Here is a 23,867-nt window from a genome sequence, read left to right as displayed (position 1 = left end):
TTGTCAATCTGGCCCTGTAACTACAGCTTGTATCTTTCCGCTAGAAAACAGTCAGATTCTGAAAAGGTAGAAATTAGGGCAAAAATTTCTATCACAACATTTTTCTTAAATTTGACCGATATAATATCATATTCCAATATCAAATTAAACAGTATAAAGGCCTCCACCATTATGCATGTGTGTTCATTTACAATAGTACAATTTTATACCAGAATCCTAAATATATTTTTATGTAGGGTTGCAACAACTAATCAATTAAATCAATAAAAATCAATTACAGAAAAAGTTGGAATAGTCTCAATCAATCATTGTTACTAGAGACTGCTAGAGTGTTTAAATGAGACGTGTGTCATTTAGAGTTTTTAAGTTCCACCTTAAGGGTGGCGGCAGTTAGGTAGATTAATTTTTTTTTTATATATAAAAATCAATCCAAACATTTTAATAATGCGTTTTTCAAGTTATTTTCAAGGTATTAAAAGCGTTTAAGAGTGACAGACAAGTGTACATTAAAATAATGTACACTGTTATTGTGCTAATTTTCCATTCTTTAATATTTATAATAATGGTAGGTTGTATGTTCCTTATACTGTTACAACATTAATTCCCTTAATTCTTTCATACCTGAACAATATTTGGTCAAATAAAAAAAAAAAAAAAAATGTTATCCAATTATTAATCAAAAAATGTCAGACCAATTTTCCAAAAAACGATTAGTTGTAGCCCTGTTTTCATGATGCACAGTATTTATCACAACATTTTAACAGACAAAATGTATCAGCAATAGCAGATTATTAAAAACTGCTATTTAACCACTTTTTCATGGATAGAATAGTATTATATTTTTGCTGCACATCATTAAATTTAACAGGATTTTTACACTCTTTGAAAAATTAAATATACAGTTGGGTCAGTGTTCTTTAAGCACAGATATTTTCTTCAATATGCTTATTAAATTATATATTGATACAAATAGAAATTTTCTCACATTTAGACAAAATATTGTCATATTGTCCAGCTCTAGTAGTGGGTGATACAGAACATAATGAGTGATGCTGCTGTAGATCAGATGCTGATAGGTATTGCGTCTAGGAGCTGGGGGAAGTCAGGTAGGGGGGTTGGTTTGCCACAACAGCTTGTTCGATATATGAATTATAAATTATTCAGTCTTTTTACTTATCACTAATTTTGGTTGCCAAATATTCAGGTTCTTGTACAGTTCATCTTCTATACAGCCAGTTTAATCTTCTGAAGCCGTACTTCAATGCTAACGTGACGTAATCAGATCCCACAAACGCAGAAAAGTAGAAGCTCGGCATCGGCATGTCATCCGTCACCTTCCTGAAAGCCCAGAGTGTCATGATATCTGGCCAGATGAGCCTCAATGAAGGGAAGCGGCTGCAAGTTCATACAGAGCCGATACGTAATCGGAACGAGGGCGTGGTGCTGACACGACAAGCCCTGAAAGCGCAAGTGCTGCAGAGCCGTCATCCAGGCGCATGCTCTTACAGGATCGGCACCATCCAAGAGAGGCCGAGTGGAAAAAGAACTATACTTTTTAAAGAACTATAAGCAGTTTACACGCGTGTTCACGCACACTCACACTCACATAAACACACACAGTGAACCTCAGGTTTACTGCTGTCCTCTGTAATTACCACCATAAGATCCTGCAGCATCATCACACAGCAGCAGTGTCAAACAGACAATTTCTGCCTCAGGCCCTTCAACCCCACCTCCTTCACTCAGGATCAGAACAAGCGCTACTGTGCTAAGCGTGCTCTCGTGACAGGTTCATCATCATTAATGCCTGCCCTTATCACACCGGCTTGTACAAACGGTTACGTGATGAGCATATCTAGTATGCAGCATGTTTTATAATACTATGCAGTGTAATCCACTAATGCAGCTGTAGCTTTTCACACCTCCCCTAAAACTCCTAAAACTGTGCCCCAGTTTAAACTGGAATCCCTTAATTTAGTTTTTCTAACCGGTCTGTCACCTGCCATCAAGCTACTGTCAAATTGAATGTTTCCTCGTACTGGACAAAGGTGGACAAAACTCTTTTACTATAGCTTTTATCCATTATGGACTGTTTGTCCATTATAAAGAAGGGCGATATTGAAAATAATAATAATAAGTGACATTTTTTTAAATATTTAATTAAATATTCAGTTGTTTTACTTGTAAACAGACAGCACCATTTAATATGATGCCCAATCTATTGTTTTCTTTATATATTTTTTTTTCCAAATAGTAAGCAGACCCCTTAAAACTTACAAGCATCTATTATAGTAAACACAGTGCAAATATAATGGTGCAAAAAGATTCCCTCTGACAAGCTTCTTTTATGTAAAGATGTACAATCCTGATTGTTCCATTTTGAAAATTGCAATAAAACAGTTACTTCGATGAATCTTTAATTAATCTGTAAGCCATCTCAGAATATTCAATATTCAAAAGTTCACAAAGATCTAATAAAATAGGAGCAGAAACTACTCAGTGCAAATATGCAAATACACATTCCTTTGATTAGCCTGAGGGTTCATGGTCTCTGATTTGCTCCCTGTGGAAAGATAGAGAGTATGTTTCCCCTGTTCAGCAAAGGCTTGTTGACTCACCAAACTCATTCTCATTCATTGTTTACTTACAGATCATGGTTTTCTACTAGATTCTGTGAGGATTTGATTGCATTCAGTCCACCTCATCCTCAACCTCATCCCAACAGATGATGGAGCTCCATCCATCATTCAAAAGAATACAGTTCCACTGCTCCACAGCTCAGTGCTGGGGGCCTTTATATATCTTTATATATCTCTAGCCCACAGGTTCATGTACAGCATTTCTGTTCCACAACATTCTATTCTATTGGCTTACAGGAACAAGACAAGTCAAAAAGGTGCATCTGTACATTTGTAACAGTCACTAAACTTGGGTGCAGCTTAAAGGTTGTTTGAAGGGATGTCCATTAGGGGAGGAAATTGCAGGGCATCTCACAATACATTATATATTATCAATATGTTTCCCACGCTTTTGTGATACTCAATATATCGCAAGACAATTACCAATCACCTGTGTTACTTAACAGGATGAAATTCTCCTAAATAAGCAATGGAATTATGGATTAACGGTGTCAGTTTCACAGAAATAGCGGCCAGTTTCAGCGCAGGTTTACCCTATTCATTTAATTAGCATCATCACATGAAGTAATAAAGCAGTAACATGTAGCAAGTCAAGTTAGGCTACGTTCACATTACAAGCCACGTTGCTCAAATACGATTTTCGGATCTTGGCGGTTCTCATTCACAAATGTAAGTGATCTCAATCTGTGTGTAATGTGAACAAATCTGTGCCTGAAACATCTTACATGCGCAAATAGATACGTGTATAAACGTCCCCATTCGTGATACGTGAATAAACATCCGTAAAAACAAAAAGAGACATGATGTCATGGTTTGTACAGAATTGCAGACACGTGCAGATACTGATAAAAATATATAAAGTTTATTATAACAATAAACAGATGTAACAGAAGTCGATACAGAAAAATGGGTGATCACCAGTAAACAGAGCAATGAAGACGAAACCATACCATAAACGAGAAACAGTCCAGAGTTCATACACGAGAGATCCAATATCAGAGGTAATCCAAGAGGCAGTAGTGAAAACACAGTCCAGGTAATACACAAGCAATCCAGTATCAGAGGCAAAGGCAATAATCGGCGTCGAGAAAACAAAGCAAGGTCATACACAAGATAAACTGAAGACAAGAGATATAGAACGCTTTGTAATGAGGAGAACCTACAATACGCGGCGTGGGTGTTTGTCTGGCGTGCACCTTTATAGTGCCAGTAATCAGTATTCGGGACTTCCTGGAGGAAGCAGGTGAGGTGTCACGTGATCAGGTGAGTGCGTGATGTCAGCGGGTGGTGCATTCTGGGTAGTGTAGTTGTTGACCTGAGAACCTCCGTTAGAGCTTGGTGTGGAAGGGACAGAGGAGCTAACAGCACCAGATGTGACACATGAATTTTGATTTGACTGTTTACATCCATGTCCATGGATCAGATACGCATTTGATTTAGGACCACATATGAAAGTGACTCAAATCTAATTTGAAAAAATAAGAATTTGCCATGTTCATCTGAACCACATTGAGCAAAAAAAATCTGATTCGAGTCACTTCAACCTGGTAATGTGAACGAAACCTTAATGAGTCTTGCCATCATTTATATCAACATTTGACACCACATATCGATAATGCATTGTTTAACACTTAAACATACAGTGTACATTTAGATACAGTAAAAATAATGCCTAAAATATAAATATGCCTTAAGATCACAGACACATTAGTCAGTCAAAATTTCTACTAATCAATTCCATCTAAGTAAGAGGCACACAGTTTCCAAATACCATCACTTTAAGAGAATCAAACACTGTATGCCAAATTCCACAGCTGACAGGCCTGAAGCAGAGTTTCCCAACATCCTGGCATCACGCCTCCTCAGCATAATCAGTGAGCCAACCAACAAGGCATTTCATAGTTTTCAGTTGTTTAGGTAAAGCAAATATTTGAAATGTTTAGCTTGCACTTTTCCCACTACATGACTGAACTTGACTGAATAGCAAAAAAAAAAAAACATATTATACAATCCTTTTCAAGCGCTTGATGGAGTAGAAACCAAATTACTATATGAATATGTACTGTACACACATTTTGAGTGGTTAATTGAACATTGTGTGCATGTGTTGATTATGAATTTGCTGTCATCAATTTAATTCAATTTAATTCAATATAAGCCTCACAATTCAGTACAAGGAACTGTAATTTCTAATTCAGGGTTTTTTAAGTAACTAAGCTGTATAACAGTTGAACACAATCCATCGTCAGGAAGCAGAGAAAGCAAAACTGACCTTGCTTTCTGGGTGAGTAGGAGGGGCTTTCCTCTCCCCCCATCACTCAGTATAATGCCAGCCAGTGTGGGCTTCTGTTAAGTGACGTATCAGAATTGACAATCAGCAGTGGCGTGTCCAGTTATGTTGTGTTAGTGGGGGACTGGCACCCTCACAACTGTTTTGTAAGAGATCCCATCAATTAGACCTAGCGACCATCCCATCTCCCCTAGAAAGAAATTCAAATTTAGCTTTTTTAGCCTGCTGTCTGAGAAGCAAATGTGTTATATCTTAATGATCAGACAAATGTCTGTTGACGCTAGAGCTGGGCGATATGGCCCAAACATCGTTTAAAAAAAAAAAAAAAAAATCCGATTTTCGATTTAAATCGATTTTTTTTCTCTACTAAAATCTCCTAAAAGTCGCTAAATGACATCATCGCCTAATTTGCATCATACATGTTTTTGAAGCTGTAAAGGATTAACATTGTGTGAGAGAAAAAAGTGAGTAAAAAACACTCTAAATATGTTAGAAATTATACAAATAAACTTCAACAAAATAACTTTATTTGTACGTAAATTACATAAATCATTTTTTTCCCGTGTTGTTACATGTTATTTTAAGAGCAGTTTTTCATTTTATAATTTTTTTTTTTTGCTTTCTTAAGTTTTCTTTATTTTCAAACCTATTAGAGACAAATTGTTGAATAGCTTTTTCCAAAAAGAGGGAGACACTGTGGAGGAGGTGAGTGACAGGCTATGTGGTGAGTGAGGTGAGTGACTGACTGAGACTGTGTGAGTTAAATTCAGTGAGGTTTTTTTTCGTGTCACACTGAAGACACTTTTATATTTATATTTCTGCTCTGTAAATAGGGGGGGGGGGGGGGGGGGTCAGTCAGCACGCACAGTGTGTTTGTGGAGCGGTGTGTGTGGGACAGAGGGCGGGGCTGCGTGTGAGAGAGAGGGGCGGAGCTAAGCTCAGGGGAGCGTCGGTGGTGAAAATTAAAACTCAGAGAAAATCGATTTTCATAAAAACACATCGTCCTTAACTGTAAATTCGAATTAATCAATAAAATCGATTAATCACCCAGCTCTAGTTGACGCATATCAAAAAAATCGCAAATTAGGTATGCACCAGTAGCAACAGCCTTAAAAACTACGATTTAAATAGTGGAAATACCAAGTGCAGTGACTTCAAAATATTTATTCAAAATAAACTGTAATTCATTCAGTTTAACTGGACTAATCATGCTCTCTGTAATAAATTGTACAGCTCTAATGATGTTCTCAATGTGCTTAAATAAAGTCATACTGTTTATACTATAAGACACAAATGATCACAATACAAATAAAGCTCTGTCATATTGCCGTCTAGTGTTGACAGATTTGATCTGATTATGAAATTATCAAGGCTTGAAAATGTAATAGTCTTCATTTAAAGCAGGGGTGTCCAAACTACAGCCCGCGGGCCATTTGCGGCCCGTTTCCTTTTTTGGAGCGGCCCGCGAGGTATTTTAGAAATAGAATGAAAGTTGGCCCGCTGTTAAGCAGGTTTTTATTATGTGAGATTCAAAGTTTGAACACTAGGTGTCAGAAACGGGCCAAAGAGTCTAAAAGCGGAGAGAGTGCGCATTTCTAGCGCAGAAAAACGGGCCAAAGAGTCTAAAAGTTGCCGTAATTTTAAATATTAGTTTAATATTAAGAGACATCATGAAATTAAACATCAATTTGAAAAATCTTAGTTTACTCAACACTGTCAAAGATGAAGATAGTAAGTCAAGTAAAATGGTGTGTAAATGAAATAATCAGGAAAAAAGTATTATTTAAAGTGGTATATTTTATTATTTGTTTTATTACAGAGTGTGGCCTGTGACTTTAAATATATTTCTCCTTCTGGCCCCCAACAAAAAAAGTTTGGACACCCCTGATCTAAAGTCTTTGGCATATAATTTTACTTTACATTGCCTCCAGAGTGTCTCCAGAGCTTGCAGCAGAGGAACCCCAGTCTAAATTGTCCTTCTGAAGTCACAGTCATTTGTGAAGGCCTGCCCCAAGAGGCAGAGCGCTGCACTGGGACTCACAGCCGTGTGCACAGATGGCGGGGGCTCCTCATTTTCAGGGCCACTCAATAGGTCAGCAAGAAAAGCCCTTTGGGACCCTGGGAATCAGCAGCAACATGGATTACGATGCAGATTATAGGGCCGTGGGGGGAAGCTGGACCTTGAAATTAATGTGCTCTCCTGGACTTCCCTGCAATAAAGGCTGAGGAGTGAATGGGGATAGAGAGGCAGGCCTTGTTCTTTTGGGTGCTTAAAGTCTAATTACCATCAGCTCCCAGTTTATAATGCTGTGACCCCGGCAGCTGTCAAGAATTCAATTGCCGTCATGCTGCCACTTACAATCGGGGGCCTTTTAATTCCCACCATGTGCTGTACAACTTCCCAGGATTTAAAGGCCTCATCACACCCCATCCCCACCAGGTCATCACACTCCACCTATATTACTAATGTGTATTCATGGCGAGACGGATGCACACTGTATGTGTGTGTGTGTGTGTGTGCGGCTGAGGAGTGCAGGTGGCAATTAAACTCCTGCAGAGATTACACACCAGAGGAGAGATAGAGGCACACAGCAGCTACTGCCAATGCACGCAAAAGTACAAAGTAAGTAATGGTTTGAATGTTCAGAAATGAAAGCCAAAGTTTGGCGGGAAAAAAAAAACATTATTTAAAGTGTATCAGATATCGGAGTATGCTTCTTTAGTTTTGGACTACAGCTATAAAGCTAATATACCTAACAAGTAATTAGGGATGGCCCAATATTTGAACAATGGTCGTATAAATGTTACTATACATTTTTCAATAATTAGATCATATAAAGTGAAAATGAAGCACATATCCCGAGTTAAAGGGTGGTTAAATTAATTAAATACAAATATTTTATGTATAGTAGTATAATAGCGCCTCCAATAACCCACAGCTCTTCTCTAAAGTACAATAAATTCTAAAGTACAGCCACTTCTAAAGTGGATCCGGACCAAGACCACCTCTGTTGGTCGGACCAAACTCTGGTCCTTTGGTCTGGAAAGTGGTTCGCTGTGCCGTTCACACCTGATACTTTGGTATGGCCCAAAATGAAGTCTGAAAGCCCAGACCAAACAGGCCAAAAGTAATGCGCCCTTTAAAGACTTAAAATCACTAACCAGATACCCCTATCGAGAGTACATCACTCAGTACTGCAGAGCTAACCACACAACACTGCTATCCCCACAAAAAAGCTAATGGTACAGGCCACTTTTCACAACTACCAAAAGTGCAGCAGCAACAGTAGAAAGTAAAAAAAATCTAATCCAATATGAGGTTCTTGTGCTGGATAAGCAGCTGTTTTCAGTTGTGTTTCCACTTCGATCTACAGAGAATGGTTCTATATGGGAATTCACAGGCTCTCTGAGCTTGTTAACTTGTTACACTTCTCTTAAATGTGGTTAATTTTCCAAATAAGGTTAATTTTATCTTAACAGACAATGCAGAATTTATGAGTAAATTTGCCTGGAACAGTTAATAGAATCTATCAGAATCGGCAATCAGCCAACTGAGCTCAAAAGACAATCAGTGATCGCTACTGCCCCCAAAACACTATCCGGTCCATCTCCAAGTTCTGGGTTTATAGGCTCACTCCATTTATGTAGACAGGAGCCTGGTCTATATTTGGAAACGACTGCTGGGGGCGTTGCCTTGATTGTCGCGGAGTGGACAGGCATACTAATAAGGACTTTTGTCCTGCATGCAGCTAAAAACAGTGATAGCAGTAATGTTTAATTTTGTCCATGCTTTGTCCAATGTTGGCTACATTAGAACCAGTGAAAAACTAGTTATTCAGTGCATTTTGGGAATTTAAACGTATTCGTTATATGTAATATATAATAGTTTTAAGGCTGATATATAGTTAAAGATTAAGTTGATAAAACAAAAAAACCCTGAAATATCAGGCTAAAATATTGGTTAAATATTTTGATGCTGAAAATATTTCCAACATGATTCTTATATCAACGTGCATTCCTGCAAGTAACATAAGCACTAAACACTTGGCTAAAACTTGGGGTGCATAATGATATTTGAACCAGTATCAGTATCGCAAAATATTGTATTGTTTCTAACTGCAATACAAAATGGATATGTGGTGATAAATACTGATAAATACTGAAATACTGATATTTTTATTAAATCCTTGGTGCTTTAAACTCCCTAAGACTCACTCTTAAAATTTACTTACTAAAGTTACTGCTTCATTATTCCATGTGGTGGCACAAATCAATAATAATAGTAAACCTGCTGCTGTGTCAAAAATGGACACTAATAAATACATAATGAATGTTATTTGCTTTTTTTGTATTTTATTTCCTTCAGTAACACAGAAGTATTGTAGAAAATGTTGTTGCAATCGCAAGAATGACAGTATTGTGGTATTATAGTTATCATGGGCAATGTATAGTGATAATATTTTTTAATAATAAGATGCTCGATAGGATCAACCCATAATTGCATGGGGCAGAGGTTCTTGTATTGTACTCTGGAGGAGCGAAATGTTCAGATAACACTACATTTATTACTGGACCCGAAAATATTTTACTGCATTTGTTGTTGGCTACATTAGTTCCAGTAAAAACCTAAGGAAGATTTAAGAACTAAATTTTGGTTCATGTTACATAGGGAATGAGATGTCATTAGGGCTTGCTTAGAACATTCTGGGAATCAGAAGATGCAAAAAAATGTATTAGCTTTAATGCTAATTTATTGTACGTATAGGAAGGAAAAAAATGATTCCAGGTGCTGGAGACAGAATTAAACAACCTAAGCGCTTAAATAGACATTTTTTGTTTTTCTTTTCTTTGGGCCAGTGTGTGCCTTGGTTACATCAAGAGCAAATTGATATTTCCACTCGTCACATCAAACAATGGCGCACACCCACACGTCACCTCGGTTGCGTACGCGGGTTAATGGAGCTTTAACAGCGCGCTACTTCAGCATAAGCAATGCAGATCACTAAGGTAAATAATAAGACTGTAATTAATTATATCAGGTAACAACCGGTGTAACCTAACCCACCAGCCATCAGACAAAGCCCTCACTGTGTAAACAACCAGATGACGTTTCCTGACAGGGGCACACTCTGCTCACAGTCAGACGAGCCACAGAGGACACTCAGAGAAGAGAGGTAATGAAATGAGCAATGCACCTCAAATTAAGCAGGGTTTTTATTGTAGTCCAATCCAAACAACACGAGTGTGTGTTTGTGCATGTGCTAAAGACATACAGAGGTCTGGAGGATGCTAGCTAGCACTAACTCACTCATTCACTCATTCAAGGGCTTGTGTTTTAAAGACAAGGGGAAAGAAAGCTGAAAAGACAGACAGAATAGAGCTCAGCCTCTTTGTCTCCATCTGCTGTCTCCTCTCCAGCCTCCCCCCCCCCCACCATCTCCACTCTTTATTCTGCCCCAGCCCACAGGTGGAGACCTTCAAATTAACACCACGCCCCTGCCTTCATTTTCAGCTCATTGTGGACTTGAAGGTTAACACCCCTGCCCAGCCCATCCATAATCCTGCCTGCTGAACGTTTTACAGGCTCAATTATACAGGGACTTGATGGATGGAAAAACAAAAAGCTGATCAATCTATTGATGTGGCAGGATAATGTATCTCGGGCCTCTTCCGAAGCGCCACTGTAAGTTTCTATTTAGAGGATGTTTTGTTTATCGCAGGGTTAGGGCTGCCTTTACTTGGGAAAAAAAGTGGCCTATCAGAAGATCACACCCCATCTAAAGGGAGACAACACTGTACTTTATATTACCACGTGAGTGATTTATGAAGCTTTTCAGAGCCCCAAACATCATTGTTCCCACGAACAATCCGCAATCTCGCAGGGAAGTGATACACAGGACGCAAATACAATGCCCTGAATGGCGGCCGAGAAAACCCCGGCCACAGGGCTGAGGCTGCTCCGACACAGTGGGAAAATGTTCTCGGGTCCCAGTCACCACCCAACTCTCACCATTATAGCGCTCATAGATCTCAGCCAGGCCAAGGAAGTGGTTTGAGGTTACCAGCAAGCGAAGGCCGTACAATGTTGGGAACCAGACAAGGCATCTCCGCTCGCCGGCTCCCGTTAGACGGGTGGTAGTGCCACTGCGCTACTGGTAGCAGGTTCTCACTGCAAATCTCCAGAGAGATCCGGAGTAATAACTAGGCCAGACAATGCCACAAAAGGATGCCTCTAATGATAAAATAGAACACACACGCCGTGCAAAAATAGACACGTGTCCGTGCGAGACAACCAGCGTGCGAGTTAACAAGCGAAAGTGGCCTGCACTCTTCAACTCCTCGACAGACCGGCCTCCAAAACAATGAGGCCGAATCGCAAGTGTGCCGCTCACCTTTCCACCCCCGCAGCTGATGAGCAGGGTGTCGACAGTGACCACACGCCCCACCACCGGAAGAGGCCAGAGGTCATCATTGACCCCACTGGCAACCTGTCCATCTGCTCTCCAAGGCAACTTAACAAGGCTCAGAGCGTCATCTTTTTGAAGATCATTCTAGAGCTGCACAGCATGTCCTTTCAGCATCGTCATCACAGTGCACACAACTGCAGTACGTCACATAGCAGGACATGCAATTAGTGTTATGTGCAATGCCAAAAAACATTTTTTTTTGCTTGAAAATGCTTATTATTTACATGCCAATATTTTACCAGATTACAGAGTCTACTCAAAATATTTGTCATTAATGCAGAGATTGCATTATTTATATTATGGCATTTTTTTGGGCAAAATATGGTGTTAACTCCTGTATTTTGTAACATCACAAAATGTACCACAGAACAACAACATATTGGAACGTGAATTTTCCACTATCATGCAGCCCTAAATCATTTTGTGTTCAACTCAAGCAGCTTTTGAAGCACATTCATTCATTCAATCATTCACTAGAATAACAAATTCTCCTGATCACCATGTTTTTGATGGACTGTGGGAAGAAACCAGAGTTCCCAGAGGAAACCCATATAGAGAACTGAGATGCGAACATGCTAACCACCAAGCCCTCATGCAGCCCAAAGCTACCGCACTTTACCATCATTCTGAACTAACTAAGGCTCTTGTGGCTCAATTTGAACACTTTTACAAACTGAACCCTCCCGCAAAAGTCACATGAAACATGAGGTGTTGAGCAGCATGATTTTCAAAGGGAAAAAAGGAAATACACATACATTAATATTTAAAAAGTCTGATTTGTTTCCCCTTCTAAAGAGCAGCATGATTAACACCACTAACAACAGGAAATGATGAAGGCTGTCTCTGATTGGTCCAAGAGTTGCTTATGATCCAAAATTTCCTAAGTTCATCTGCCCTGCATCTATATGAAGCACAGTGACAGCATTATATATGCAGTTTATATATGAAACAGCTATATTTAATGTGCCAAATAATAAATATAAATAGTACAAAAACCCGAAATGTTCTCAGATCAGCAGGTTGTTTATTACAGAGGGTACTGGGAAGAAGATGGGCCTACGCACTGGGCGAGCAAAGCATGGGTTTTCATGCGAAGTGCATACCGCCGCCTCTCACCTTCATCTCGCTCATTGGGCTTTAATGCATTCATCACCTCTGTTCCCTCTCCCGCACATCTGTCTCGTGCAAATCCCATTTCCTGTGCCTATTGAGCGTGCCCAGCGGCCTGGTGCTGGGCTGATGGCTGCCACACGTTTCCCATGGCCTCCTCACCCCTGTACTCGCTCCAGCCTGCCTGGCCCTATTGTTCCTCATCTGTTCTTCCCCACCCGATGCGCACCGTTGTCCACCCACCAGCCCCTTGCCCTAATCCAGCGACTCCCCCTCTCTCTCTGCAACAAACTTGCCTTTGATATCCCTCCTCCCTGGCTCGGACCCCCGTGGCTAAAGCAGCAGGTGGGCAGCTGGAGCAGTTGACCGTGTTGGCTCAGCTGCTGGATCGCGGGACACGAGAGACTTGCCTCTCTGCACGAGAACCGCTCGGACAGACCAAATTTCATTACCCAGCCCGTCAGCTAATTAATTAAGCCCTAATCCACTGGAGAGCCTCGGTGGGCAAGCATTTGATGATTGCAATACCTGAGACTCAACCTGACAACAACTGCCAATCCCTCCTATGTCATGTGTGTGTGTGTGTATGAAACTGCATACACTGCTTTCTAAAAATCCTTCCACTAACTCAGGTAGGCATTTGTCATCATGTGTTTCAATCATCAAGTAGTGGCTTGGGAACCCCCGCACCTGTAACTTATCAGTTTTGAGGTACTCTCTTGTAAGTGTGGCTGAATACTGACTGATCAGCAAGCTTCTGAAAAGGTGACAAAGTGAGGGCAAGAGGTATTGTGACATTCAACGTTTTGAAGTTGTGCTTTTTTACCATGTTTCATCATTCCTTGATCCACAGTGTCACATGTGCACCGAAAATACTGTACCCCATAGAAGGTATTGCAGTGGACTGCACACTAATGATTGTAACCAGTGAAGTCTGGCTAGAACTGTTTTCACGAACAGACAAGCAGCTATAGCAGAAATCACATTCATAGGACCCTATGATTTCCATGATGCAGAAAACACAGACAGAATCACAGAATTCAGGAAAAAAAAAATTGGAATTAGGATGAACAAGTGTAAACACGGAATACACTGAATTAGAAAATGTACTGTAGCCTGAAGACCAGAGTATTTACAGACACACATCATACACACATCATATCAAACAAAACAACATAACAAAGCAAAAAACAGCTAATAATTAATCTCGGAATACAGATAGCATCACAATCCCATTTTGTTCTTCATAATAAAAGCCCCAGACCAGAAAATAGAAATTAAAAGAGCTATACCAAAACAATTTTAACAGCATTAGCGAAAAGACTATTTTATTTTACTTGGGCGTAAACTTTTGATCAAAATATGGTCAAATACCTAAATTCTGTTAGTATTTGCATCTTAATTGTAGGCGTTTTAAGCAGGGCTTGTGTATTTTATTATTACAGAGCAATATATTTCATCATATAGTTGCCTGACAGCTTTATTTAAAAAAAATCTGAAATTTAACAAAAACAAAACAAAAAAAACCCAGAAAAAAATAAAGCAGATTTCCCACCCCCCCCCCCCCCCCAAAAAAACATATTTCCTTACATCTAGATTCAATGCAGAATCACACCCCACATCGATTTCCCACAGCTCAGTAAGTACACTCTTTAGCTTTCATAAGACATGACAGAAGTCACGGGAATGGACGCAAGTTCCCATTCCCTTATTTTGGCATGTGAGTGTAGTTGAGCAATAAGTTAATTCCTCAGACTAAAAATAACTTAACAAATTGTACCATTTCATACTTAATGTATGAATTGAACAAAACAGCCTACAGTTCAGATTACAAGCACATGCAAGGCCTGTACATCACACAAGTCCCAAGTCTGTCCTAAGAACACTTTTATCCCCAGTGCTCAGGAGCTGTCTTGCCCTCTAGGCCAGCATGAGGCTGTCATCACCAAATTGCAGACTTGAAGAAGGACCAAAGGCCATAGGGTTCCACGTGAGTCAAAGCTATGGAATGAACTACTCCACACACATTGTACGGATGCACCAACGTGGGAATTATGGGCCAATGGCGATGTCTGGCATTAAATACATCACAGGAGAAAGTTATATCCTCAGGATAAACCTGCTGAAGGTGTGCCACGGAAGTGACCAAGCGAGTGAGTGAGTGAGTGAGTGAATCAGTACAGGAAGGCACAGGTTGGCAGCAGCAATCTCCCGGCACAGAGTGCCAGCAGAGCCGTGTGGGTGGCACACTGCAGTGACTCAGTGATGCAGCTGCTGCTGTTGCTGCAATAGCCAGAAGGAGGGGAAGACACATAGATGCCACTTACGCTATGCAATAGCTGAAGAAACTTAAGTAGGTTATGTTAGACTACGAAACCTCCAGCAAAAAAAATCTACAATATCAGTCTAGAGCCTGATTCATTACTGGTTCAAATACACAGCATTTAGAACTAAATTACACCCTGTGGCTTAAATCTCACATAATAATAGGTAATGTATAACTTGTGTCATGACAGCTAAATAACAAGATACAGAAAAGCACTGCTTTCAATCCTCAACAGAGAACCAGAGAAAGGTTCACACATCAATCTTCTCACCACAGGATGTAGAGTTGTCTATTGTGGCCAATATCTGACATTTGTCACATGAAAAAGAGCAATGGTTCACGTGAAGTTTCAGTGTAATCTTCACCAGCTTCACAGGAGCCATCAAGACGTTCCAGTAGGTGAAAGCTGGGCTCACTTTTAAACTTGTTTTTAAGCTTTTTATTTTCCTGTAATACTGCAGCTGCGTCCGCTATGGGTGTGTTCTGATATTTCTTTACAATTCTTTACAAACACAGAGCAGTTGCAATACATGGTTTTTAATTTTTGTATTATTTACGGGGTGTGTTACCTCACTATTCCACCACTGAAATCCTCTCTCATAATAATGAAAAACACTGGATTTGGGCCAAATCTACCTGCTGTGTGAACGTAACCTTTGATGCACAAATGTTAAATAACTTAGAATGGACATTTTCTTTTTTTTTTTTTAATTTTCACGCTTTTATGCACCTGGCCCAGAATGAGGGTCTCCAAGTCCCCCGGATAATTACAAGATGATTTTAATTAGCGCTTTTAAAGCAGAGACACGGTCACGGTCTGCACTGCATGGGGTCTTCAGCACTGTGATTATGATGAAAGACACCATAAAAGCATCCTTATGCTGCTCATCAGCCATAAAATCCTACGGAGAACGCCAAGGTTATTAATTAGGCCAACCAACAAATGCCCTGTTTAAAGGGTGGCACAGAAATTTTTGTTCTTTCTTCTATTCTTCTCATCTTATTTATTGCTTTACCTTTATTTAACATATATGGTTCCAACCTATACAGGGCTCTAGGCTAACTTTTTTCATAACTGTCCTGAACTAAAAATACTCTGGAAAAAACTTCTGGAATATAATTAAGAGGAAGATGGATGATCACAAGCCATCAAATCAAGCTGAACTGCTTGAATTTTTGCACAAGGAGCGGAATAAAACTAACCAAAAGCAGTGTGTAAGACTGGCGGAGGAGAACATGCCGAGATGGAAAACTGAAAGCTGTGATGAAAAACCAGGGTTATTCCTACAAATATTGATTTCAGAACTCTTAACTTGTTTTCTTTGCATTATTTGAGGTCTGAAAGCTCTGCATCTTTTTTGTTATTTCAGACATTTCTCTTTTTCTGCAAATAAATGCTCTAAATGACAATATTTTTATTTGGAATTTGAGAAATGTTATTCGTAGTTTATAGAATAAAACAACAATGTTCATATCTCCTCATAAACAGCTCATAATCAGTTTAATGGAACACAAATTCAACGTCCCAAAAGCATCCCAAAAGAGCATTAATCTTGCCCCTTCTGCTATTTTTACCGTCCCTGGGACTAGGGGTGTGCCATATCATATCGTACACAATAATATCGCCATTTTTTTAAATATCGTGAACGATATTTTACCCTGAAATATCGTGCCATATCACCCACCCCTAATTATCACATCAGGGTTCTACTTTTTTGCTGTTTTTAGCTAAAGAAAAATTTCCACTGTTCTCATTTCCCATAATATATCTACTAGAAACAGATTCTGTCCAGTATCATTATTTTTTTTATTTAATACTGGATATATGGAGATATGTAGAGCGCATTATTAGTGCCATGACATTCTGGATCATTGACTTCTGTTATAAATCTTACAAAATAAATTTCTTGTATTTTTTAATATCTCAGTTGCCATATCATATCATATGCAGTAAGAAAATGTAATATTCATTTTGGTGCAGTAGTGTATACTTGAAATCCTTTTTAAAATACAGTATTTCGTCATATCGTCAAGAGTATCGTTATCGCGATAATACCATGAAATATCGTGATATTATTTTAGGGCCATATCGTCCACCCCTACCTGGGACGGTGGGGCAGTGTTAGTCTGGAGCCCTGCTATAGCTGGTTCATAATGACACACAACAGATAAGACAGAACTTTCATCAGCTATCAGTTATACCAAAAGAACATCACCAACCAATCAACCACAAACATGCACACTCTGTACACAACCTCAAAAGATCAACACAGATTTACAGTCTAACAAGTAAAGCTGGAAATAACGCAAATAAACATAATTTGCTCATATTTTGATTTCCAAAATAATCATGAAGATCTGCAGTCAGTGCAGAGATACGTAGTTCTTATTATAAATTATAAAGTACAGTGGCTGCTTAAGCTTGTACAGCAGACCCGAGCAAGCCCCTACTTTCCCACCCCTTCAGGTCATTCTACCCCTCCCCCTCCCTATCTTGTCTCTTGTGCTGCTCAGTGGTAGACCTTCCCAGAGAAGTAGTCTGGCTAGCTTACAAACTAGCAGAATCAGGGCACCCACTCAGACAAGGTTAATTGCACCATAAGGTCATATGAAGATATCACTGACCATTTCAAATTAGTTTTTTGTGGCAGAACGCCCATGTCGCTCGTACCTTAATCCACACTGATTAACACCTTATGCTCCATGACTTTTATGACACCCTAAAGGCCAATTAATGCTTCTCTGTCAAATCTACCCCACAGTCACATTGTGATTGTAGAGCAACACAAACAGCCCAACACACAAATATAAACGCCTTAGACTGTGTGTGAACTCAATGCAGAAGTATAAAAAGAATGACTACTTGGTAAATACATGCAAAGTAGGGGTGGGCGATATGGCTCTAAAATAATATCACGATATGTTAGGGTATTTTTGCAATAACGATATACTTGGCGATATAGGAAAATAGAAACATTATTTATTAATTTCAGGAATATAGTACAAGAGTATAACAGTATAATCATGTGGCAAAAACATAATAGCATAAAATAATATAATAATATAATATAATTTTTTAATATCATGATATTTCTGTGTCACGATATATTGTATATGATACAATATTGCCCACCCCTAATGCAAAGCAATGAAAATTGACAGACTTGTTTCTAAGGGTGGAAAAAACAGGAATCACCAGTGGTTTTGAGGACATTTAAAGGTTAGGTAATACTACATGATCCTTAGTTTGTACTTACATAACGTGGCATATGGTAACTATACAGCTATACTATTTGGCTATCAGTTAAATTGCCAATTAAATGGTATGTAACAGTGCTTAAGCTATATCATTAGAAAAATGACATTTACATAAATCAATTTCCTTTTACTCTGCACAGAGGTCTAGAAGTAGACACAACATATTGTTAAGCATCGATATCGCAATGTACACGTGCAATAATCACATCACAGAACGTGCAATGTTTATTGCTGCCTAATATTAATAAATAGCAATAATAATAATTATTACATGTTATTACAATTGTTTCATGACCAGAACATTGATTATTTCTACCCAACACCTCATTTTAATTATTAATATTGCCGCATTAATATTAGCACATGTTGGATCACTGACTTAGTGAAATTTCGCACAATACTTGATTTGTTAAAATCGCAATATATACTGAAAATCAACAAAATAAATCACAATGTCCTTTTTTTTAAGGGCTGTGTATTGGTACAAAACTTGGTGTATGAATTACAATACAGGGGTTGCAATTCAATTTACTTCAAAATACTGCGATACTGTCATCAAGGGAATATACTGCCATTGTATTAAATCAAACTAATTCTAAACAATTCACAGTATAAAAAAACATATTATTTAGATATTATAAAATCTAAATAAAAGGCAGTGTACAACACTGCTATGTAGAAGTTTAAACTCAACACTTGACAACAATAAACCACTGTCTGACCAAATCTTTACATGTAAACTAATAAGAAATAAATCAACAGTGTTTTTAAAATACCCAAATAATATCTATATTTTCTTCCAACCCTGTTTAATGTAGGAAGATCTCACGTTTATTTTTTTTAGTATTACTTTATCTCTCTACATCAGCGGTGAACTATGCCTTTTACTATCTAGATATCTAGGTATAATGCTACTTTAGCTATTCGTCTTAGTAACTGATTAACCCCACTTTCAGTTTCAAATTATTATGGTGGTAAGTCTGATGACTTTAAGTGGATCTATTCAGACATCACTAATTGAGAAAAAATTGAGAAAATCCTGATTGTGCCATACAGACCCAGTGAGGCCTTAAGGACTTTCATAATAACTTCAACACAGATTGCCCCATGTTAAATTTGGTAATGACCGAGGACCGAGGGCGTCTTCTGAGTGAGGAAAACGTGGGCTAAGAGTGGTCCGAGAGTGTACACTTGTTAGTGTAACATGTGTAACCTTGACAACTTGCGTTATGACAGCGAGTGATAGTCCCATGAGCATCTGACATGATTGCGCCATGCATTCCACCCATACCAGCAGCAAGCAGCGGATGTGGATGACTAAGACGTCTCTCCACGAACAATGGACCTCGCACTGGGGATTACCACTTTAACTATACCAGAGGAAGCCTTACTGCACAGTGAACAACGCACGGGCTGCCAAGCACAGATGCAGTGGAACAATCGGGGAGGAAACACCCACAGGTGCCCCCGAGAAAACAAAGGTCTTAATGCAAGTCCAGACAACAGTGGGAAAAATGACGTCAACTCAGGAAACTTCTATGGATTTGTTGAAATGTCCTTTGGAACCAATGCAAAGTAAGAGAGGGCAAAGGAGAAATATGCTAGAAACTCACTGTAACAACAGAAATGAAAAAAAGCATCAACAACTTTATAAGATACTAAAATTGTTCTTTCTCAAATCCAATCTGTTTTGACGGCTTTTCACACTAACATTTGCAGGTATTTAGATCGGATTTGCGTGTCCGAATATCGCAAACCTATATGTATGCATGCTAGTAGTGTGATTTGGTGGTGCTGCTGGACGCCGAAGACATGGGGGTCACTTTGGATTTAATGAGGTTATCGTTTAAAGCACTGTGAGCGACACAAATGGTGAAATTCCATTGAACATCCAGATTGAACATCCAGAGTTCCCAGATCTATGCAAATCTGATTGGAATCGTATTGGTTTTTACGTTTATACACTCAAATATCAATTATCTATCTGGATACACAACAATCAATAAAGATCACAAACCAGATTTGGGCTGGCAGTCTGAACATAGCCCCCAATTAGACCCCAATAAGACCAGTTCATATCATGTGATTAGTATCTGGACTGTGTGCTGATACACTTGGTAGTGAGATGAAGTTCTATTACTGTGTGGGAATATGCCAATTTGCTATCATTATATCACTATGATATAATATTTGACTACCACCTGAAGTGTTTTTAAGATAAATCAGATTTATATCAGCTATAAGTGTGTCTTATGTGAGTTTACACTTTACATCTAATCCTGATATTTAGGATACTAGAAGTGATCAGGCGTAAACAGGGTCTACTTGTGCAGTAGGGCAGATTGTGAGGTCATGAAATAGAACTTAGAAAATCCTTAAAACAGGAACAATATATTTCGAGCATGTTGAAGTGACCCCACAGCCTTAATGGGGAACTCCACCAATTTCATAACTCAATGTATGTCATTCCAGGCACAATTTCCCGAAAGCATTAAGTACTGAGATCATGGCAGCTAACTGGCAGACTGAGAGATCAGTGTAATACTCGCTCAATCCTTTAAGAATCAGCTTTGTGCTAAAACACTTTTGGGAAACCCAGCCCAGGGAGATGTGAAACATCATTTTAGAGAAAGGTACAACATGTCCTAACAGCAAGAATAGCGAGTGAGTGACAACGATAAAGATAGAACATTCTTAATGAAGCAACGGGACACAATGTAGCGCATCATTTTTGATGGACTCCCAGTTTCTATTCTTGAAGCAGTGACTGCATCACTCTCATGTACAGTATTAAAGGAAAGCGGAGAGTAACTAATACATCAGTTGGAATAAACATTTACCAAAATAAATATTCACCAAACTGAGAACATTTGCATTAGCTGGAAGCATGATTTGTTGTCTGTTACAAGCTACTAACATCACATTTTGAACTGTTATACAACTGTAAAATTTATATAAACTTTTAAAAAATAATTTATATTAAAGAAGTACATAAACATTACCAGGATGAAGTGACCCAACTATTTTCTTTAGGGCTGTGTAGACACATAAAATCTGATCTTTATAAACCAGATTTAAGTCACTTGCACATGTGCTCCTAGATTAGATAGGTATCCAATTCATTGGCATGCAACATGAATGTGAATGAGCATGAGATTCATCTTTTTATCTGTAAGCATTGAAGTAGCGGAGTTAAAGTTAAATACGAGTTTGTGGTGGCATTTATGTGCACCGATCTCATAAATAAGATATTTCTCGCGCAAAATTTAAGGACGCAATAAACACCATGTTTTCGTTTGAACCCACTGATCCCTCTGTTGTTGTTTTTTTCTTTAAAATCTTCACTGTTAATATTTTGATTACAGGTTCCCATCACCTCCAGTGTAGAATAAAAATTCACGTAAACATATCAATTGCACAATACAATACACAGAACGCAAAACCACTAAGACAGATAATGACATACAGTAGAAGTCAAAGGTTTGGACACACTTTCTTATTCAATGTTTTAATTCTTTCAATAATTTCCCTACATTATTAATGAATATTAAAGTCATTCAGACTATGAAGCAACACATAAGGAATCATGTAGTAAACTAAACAGTGTAAGACAAAGCAAAAAAATGTAATGCATTTAGGTGCTCTTATCTGGGATGGTGTTAACTTACAGGTTCAGAGACTGATCACTCTGATAAACTTATCCTGTGCAAAAGAGGTAGTAAGGATCTGTGTAACAGTTAAAGATGAGAATACATTTAAAGTTCTTGAAATGTTTCAGATAGACTGACCTACATGTCAAAGTATTTATTTTTTTCTTTATTTAATTAGCTGAGTAGTTTTTGCCATAATATGAATTAGAACATTACTTAAATAGGGCTATTCACTGTATACCAACTCTACCACTTCACAACTCAACTGATGCTCTCAAACACATTTAAAACAAAAATTTAAGTAATTAACTCTTGACAAGTTCAGCACAGCTGCTAACTGAAAGTAATTCCAGGGGACTCTACCTCAAAAGTCTGACTGAGAAAATCCCACCAAGATGTGCAAAGCTGACATCTAAACAAGAGGCACTAAGAGGCACTACAAGAGTCTAAAACATAAAACATACTCTGGCTTACTTAACACTTTTTTGTTAACTAAATAATTCCATATGTTCTTCTTAATAGTTTGGATGACTTTAATACTATTCTACAATGCAGACACTTAAAATCATGGGAAGAAAAAATGCTTTCACTTTTATACTTTTGACTGGTACTGTATATGTTGTGATATATATATTTTCATTTTTAAAATGCTGGAATTTCACTGGCTGTCAAAGTTCCAACATGACATGATTTTAATAATCTGTGTATCAGTGAGTGGTTCACACTAAATGATAATGGGTAAATATAATCATTAATCAGGCAGACTGTAATGTAAAATGAGAACAATGTAATTTTTTCTTTGAATGCATCAAGCACAATAGCTTTCAAAAATGTTGTTAATATTTGCTTAAAACATTGCACTTTCTGTGATGTGAATATTGTACATATGTACATTACGATATCAATGCTGAAATGATATACTATGCATGAATAAAGTACAGAGGCAATTTAAAAATGAGTCCAAATGCTCTTTAAGGCCACTTTAATGATCACTTAGTTAGTTAGCTGGGTTTGGGCATGTACAGCACTTTGCAGCTCTCAGGTAGCTCCTGTTTTCATTCACTCTCTGTACATGTGATCACACAGACCAAGCAGGTCTCCATTTTTCTTTACTTCACACAGTGTCATCATGTGAGCAACAGGATGGGAAGCCCAGGGAAGTGAGCTAGGCTGATGATAATGGGAAGCATGTGCATTAAGAAGGAAGGGCACTGTGTGTGTGTGTGTGTCTGTGTGTGTGTGTGTGTATCTGTGTCTGTGTGTGTATGTAGCTGCTCAGAGTATGTAGCTGCTCAGAGTATGTAGCTGCTCAGAGCCCTACTGAACACAAAAACCGTGGATTTCGACAGCAGCTCTACTAAACACAGCACAGATCAGTGACAAGAGCATGCAGCCCAGTAAACTCGATGGTTGACATTATGAGCTGCTGCTGGTGATGATAATGATGATGAGGATGATGGTGTTGGTGATGAGGATGATGAGGATGGTGATGAATGGGGGCTGGGCTGCTAGCTCAACAAAGCCCGGTGGTGGCTCTGCCCCCGTGCTGCGCGCGGTGTGCGGGACTCACCTGGCTATAGTGCACGGTGAAGGGCTTGAGGTAATTGGAGCTGGTGCAGGGAACGACCTGGATATTGTTAATCTGCTCCATCGTGTCAGAGACAGCTGCCCACCGGCGCTCCACTACAGCTTAGCCCAGCCGCAGATTAGCCTACAGTGCAGGAGTCGGACTGGCTACGGAAGCCTGAGAGGGGCACACGGACAGCGGCGCTTCCGCGAGAATTTCACAGTCAAGACGATTCAGATATACTGTAGCTAAACTTATAGAACAGAACAATAAATAAACGCTATTTTTTGGTTGCATTTCATCTTAAAATGGCGTTGATGGGGGAAAAACAACCTTTATTAAATACTGCCTCAGAGTTAGAGCTGAAATTCTTATCACAGATGATAATAATAATAATAATAATAATAATAATTTATATTATAGTGTTTTTTTGTTTTTTTTTATTATATTACTATTAATATATTGTTCTTATAAGAAAAAAATAAGACAATTGTTTTTTTTATCCTATTCTTGTATATTTATAATTTTATTTTGCTGTACTTGCTAGCTGTAACTTTGGG

The 23,867-nt window shown here is 38.7% G+C and overlaps 1 protein-coding gene across 1 annotated transcript in view; it reads right to left on the bottom strand.

Moving 5' to 3' along the window:
• nudt14 (nudix (nucleoside diphosphate linked moiety X)-type motif 14) overlaps positions 1-23,488 on the bottom strand; it is a 62,368-nt gene extending 38,880 nt beyond the window's left edge. The window contains exon 1 of the mRNA XM_007230937.4: positions 23,311-23,488. Within this exon, the coding sequence (XP_007230999.2) occupies positions 23,311-23,391 (81 nt within the window). The 5' untranslated portion in view covers positions 23,392-23,488. The remainder of the gene's footprint in view (positions 1-23,310) is intronic.
• Positions 23,489-23,867: the final 379 nt, after the last annotated feature.

This window comes from Astyanax mexicanus, chromosome 1, assembly GCF_023375975.1.
Source record: "Astyanax mexicanus isolate ESR-SI-001 chromosome 1, AstMex3_surface, whole genome shotgun sequence".
NCBI lineage: Eukaryota > Metazoa > Chordata > Actinopteri > Characiformes > Acestrorhamphidae > Astyanax > Astyanax mexicanus.
The sequence above is the reverse complement of the archived record's forward strand: the minus strand, read 5'-3'. Positions and strand labels throughout refer to the sequence as shown.